This window comes from Anneissia japonica, unplaced genomic scaffold, assembly GCF_011630105.1.
Source record: "Anneissia japonica isolate Jap-2015-1 unplaced genomic scaffold, ASM1163010v1 scaffold284860_len1800451_cov186, whole genome shotgun sequence".
NCBI lineage: Eukaryota > Metazoa > Echinodermata > Crinoidea > Comatulida > Comatulidae > Anneissia > Anneissia japonica.
Window position 1 is genome coordinate 203,454 of NW_022706010.1, and position 4,067 is coordinate 207,520.

Here is a 4,067-nt window from a genome sequence, read left to right on the forward strand (position 1 = left end):
TATACTGCAAGCCACCATTTTGTTGAAGGTAATGAGGTCAATGTGATCGTTTCTTATTGGTCAAAAGTTAAAACCGGATTCCATCGACCACTCACTAAGACTATTATAAAGCGGACATATCCACGCCAACATGAGAAACCAAAATCAGAAAGATAACTCATGGATTGAGTTGCCCGATTTCTTGTTTTTTAGAAGAGATTTTCTGCTGCACTGCATCCATGTTCTACTGAAAATCGCCTGTATCTTCCCAATCATCACTTTTTTCCAGATTTCATTTCATTAGTTCTTTTGAAATAAGACGTTTCTTGTTTTTGTGCTCAATCTGTAAAACTGCCTAAGACCCAATGATATTTCAATACTTTCTCCTTCCTTTATTGCCATACCTCTTCTTAACTCTCAGTTCTTCTCTATTTGTTTTTTCGGAATCCGATGTCTCGTGTGTTTTTCATTCTTGCTCCAACGGCCTGTCAAGTGCTCTCCCATTTAAACTTTGATTCCAATAATATTTGAGTTTAATTGTTTTTGTCTAGACATATTACATAATTCCTAACTCGTGCATGGTTGTATATACCACAGTTATGAGGCCTATATAAAAACTTTTGTTTAATGGATATGTCCAGAAACAATAGGCCTAAGTATTAATGAGCAGACCCTACTGTCACTGTATATAGAGGTAAGAACTATTATGAATTCCTGGTCACATTGATAAAGTAATAACTAAGTTGTTGTTGTCTTTCCTTCTTTTTTATGGTGTTATTTTAACGGAGCTTTCGGATAGTCTTTAGTTTGAACCAGGAAGGAACCGCGGAAGGAAGTTGGCGATCTTGTAGCTTGGATTGTTTTGTCGAAGTGAGGCCTCGCGTTGTTGATACAAGAGGCGTATTAGTGGATAAGTTATATCATTACATGGGGAACACTGGCGAATTACAGTAACATCACAACAGTTTCAAAAGAGTATAGACTTGTATATATATTTGCCGATCATCATCATCATCATCGCGGGTGACCAAAATAGTATTGCTTTGCCAGGCCTACAAAATTCAATTCTTTATTTGTCAATATCAAATTGCATAAAATTAACAGACAAAAAATATTGAAACAGACAACAAAAAGAAACCCCTACGAAGCCCCAAAGGGGCTTGTTAAAAAATATAGAGGGGCCTAAGCAAAGCAAAACGTACACAAAATAAATAATTTTAAAATAAATTAAAAGAGTGAAAAAAAAGTTTGAGAAAACATTTAAGTTAATTTGTTTAAGTCCTAGTACAGTACCTCTAACTTCTTTTATATATTGTTAGTAATTCGTTCACAATTAATATGATACTTCGTTACGATTTAATCAGCGTTATCATATATTCCACAGTATAATCTGGCATTTAATACGTCTTTTAATGCATTAGTTAATACTTGTACATAGCTCATAGCCTAACTGTTATGATGTAGAGTACTTGAGGAACAATATGGAAAACACCCAACAAATAGAGAAGTAATTATTTCCTAACTGGCGCATCTTCGTCACACAGGCTTTCATTGTACGCTTGAGCTATCAATCGTCCAAGCGTGACGACTCACAACAACAAAGGATACTCCTGCGGTTGAACACGCTACTACCTGTGTTTAGATTGAGCTGTGTTGCTCACTTCCCCATTGATAGAATTTTAATATTCCTATGAATAGGCGGATTAATTAAGAAGGCTTTCTGTACGTGCGAAAGCTTGGCAATTTAAAGACCAACTCAGGCATATTATATGCCGCGCTCAAAGAGCCGTGGTTTATGCCTAGGTTGTGCCTTTGTTTGACAATAAGCTCGGAGATAACTATATATTGAGTATTTACAACAGTTTTCATCAGTAGCAGTAATATACTAGCCGATCAGGATGTCAGTACGTATGTAGGCTTTATACAACGGCGGTACATTATATACAGTACTGTATAGTCTAAGCATTGTTATGGATTGGCTAAAGCGGTAAGTATAACCTAACTGTTCTATTAATTTGTCTGGCTAGTCGTCAATTCTCTCATGAGTTGAAGATGTTTGATGTATAATATTGTCTTGTACGAAGCCATATTATTATTAGTATGTACTAGAGATCGATGAATGTCCTTTGTTGCTTTGTGTAGCATAAAGTTACAGTAATGTTTATTTAACGCCTCCCTACCTGTATCTGAGGGACGAATGAAAATATGACAGAAAAACAAGTACATTTTCTGTATTTTAATTATATGTAGAACCCTCGGTAATGCTTCATTACCAATTAACCCTCATTTGAAATTCTGCAAACCTATTCTTTCTTTATGATCCAAATTATTCTTTCTGTATGTAGCTGTGGTAATAAGAATTTGAAGGCTTATGCTTTTAACTCATAATCCGTGAAGTGTAGGTGTTTCAGTTGTTTGACATTAACGAGTTTGCATAGACATTAAGTCTATAAGACTAAACTAAGATAATAATGAATTATGGCTTGATGTAAACAATGCAATCATGAGTTCAGAACATTTTGCAACGATAGTTGTAGGCACTATCAGTAGATTTTGAATATGAAATACTCGATTGATCGAATGAAAAACTGTCAGACGTTTGTTGATTTCGTTATAAGCCCATAGGCTATTATACTATAGCCACCACAGTAAATGTTTTCTTCAAATGCGTGCGGAAAGTGCTGGCCAATTTTTGTAATCAATTACGGTGCATGGATTTTACTGCATTTATTAGTCTCGTAGCACTTCATTTTAAAATGTATTAGTACAATGAAAAGTACAATGCTTTCAATATCCATAAGTAACACAGAAACGCAGTGACATCATTATTATTTTATTAAACATCAAATGTCATTTATGCTAATGAGGAAAAACAATATGGTCTGTTTTACAGACACATTTAGCTATTATTGTTATTGTTATTATTATTATTATTATTATTATTATGGTTATTATTACTGTGAGTATGATTATTTGATCTGACAAAAAGAATTTGTGGGCTTGGTAAAACATGGCTCATTATTCAGTGACTATGATAAATTCACAATGAATAGTTTTAATTATCACCTTAAGAAGTCTTTGGTCTCGGTATAAGGCAATTAATTATCTTTTTCCTTCTCATGCTTTCATTTCTATTAATGTTAAGAAATAACGTGTCTGGTCTGGGTTTTTTTTTTTTTTTCTTTAAACGAATACAAGGCTGGTTTTATTAAATTTTATTGGTATATCATTTCTGTGATTCTGTTAGTTTAGGGAAAACTAAACAATGGTACCGGTCATTTTTCCAATTTTTTTTTTAAAAGGTGGCTACGTCTTAAAGCTGAGAACTTACTGTAGCCTCCTTCCATACAATGTATTTGTTTCAATGTTTTTGCATTCTTATTGTATATTGTATTACTTTTTTCTTTGGAAAATAAAAGTATATTTGATTTGATTTGATAGTTTTTTCCGGGAAGCAGTACACTCCCTAATTTCATCGTCATCACCATCATCATCATCATCATCATCATCATCATCATCGTCATCGTCATTGTCGTCATCGTCATCATCATCATCAACCTCATCATTATCATCGTTATCATCACCGTCGTCATAATCATCATCATCATCATCATTGTTGCTATTAACCTATTAATACTATGATATTATTATCATCATCATTAGTATTATTTTATCGTTCCCAGGCGAGCATCGCGAGGAACTATGGCTCAAGCCAGCACAGGATTAGTGGATGACTTGACGGTGCTAACAACTCTTGATGAGAAAACGTTGGTAGCCGAGTTGATGAGTCGCTATGAATACGACAAGATTTATGTGAGTACACTGACTTAATCAAGTCTCACCGTACTGGAGACTCCAATTATTGATATTGGAAGTTAGACCTATATGAAATTATAATTGTTATTCGCAATTATGACGACGTCTACTGGTAATATTTTATACACTTGACTGGACTGTTAATTTACTATTTTCATAATAGGACTATTATATTGTACGTATAATTATGTTGTACGGACAATATAATTATACCTACATTACGTACAGTATATAGTCACAATTTTATTCCTCCATGGTTATACGGGGATACA

At 33.9% G+C, this 4,067-nt stretch overlaps 1 protein-coding gene across 1 annotated transcript in view; it reads left to right on the forward strand.

Moving 5' to 3' along the window:
• The first annotated feature begins 1,594 nt into the window (after nucleotides 1-1,594).
• LOC117105975 (myosin-IIIb-like) overlaps nucleotides 1,595-4,067 on the forward strand; it is a 21,214-nt gene continuing 18,741 nt past the window's right edge. The window contains exons 1-2 of the mRNA XM_033247279.1: nucleotides 1,595-1,966; nucleotides 3,663-3,792. Of these exons, the coding sequence (XP_033103170.1) occupies nucleotides 1,950-1,966; nucleotides 3,663-3,792 (147 nt within the window). The 5' untranslated portion in view covers nucleotides 1,595-1,949. The remainder of the gene's footprint in view (nucleotides 1,967-3,662; nucleotides 3,793-4,067) is intronic.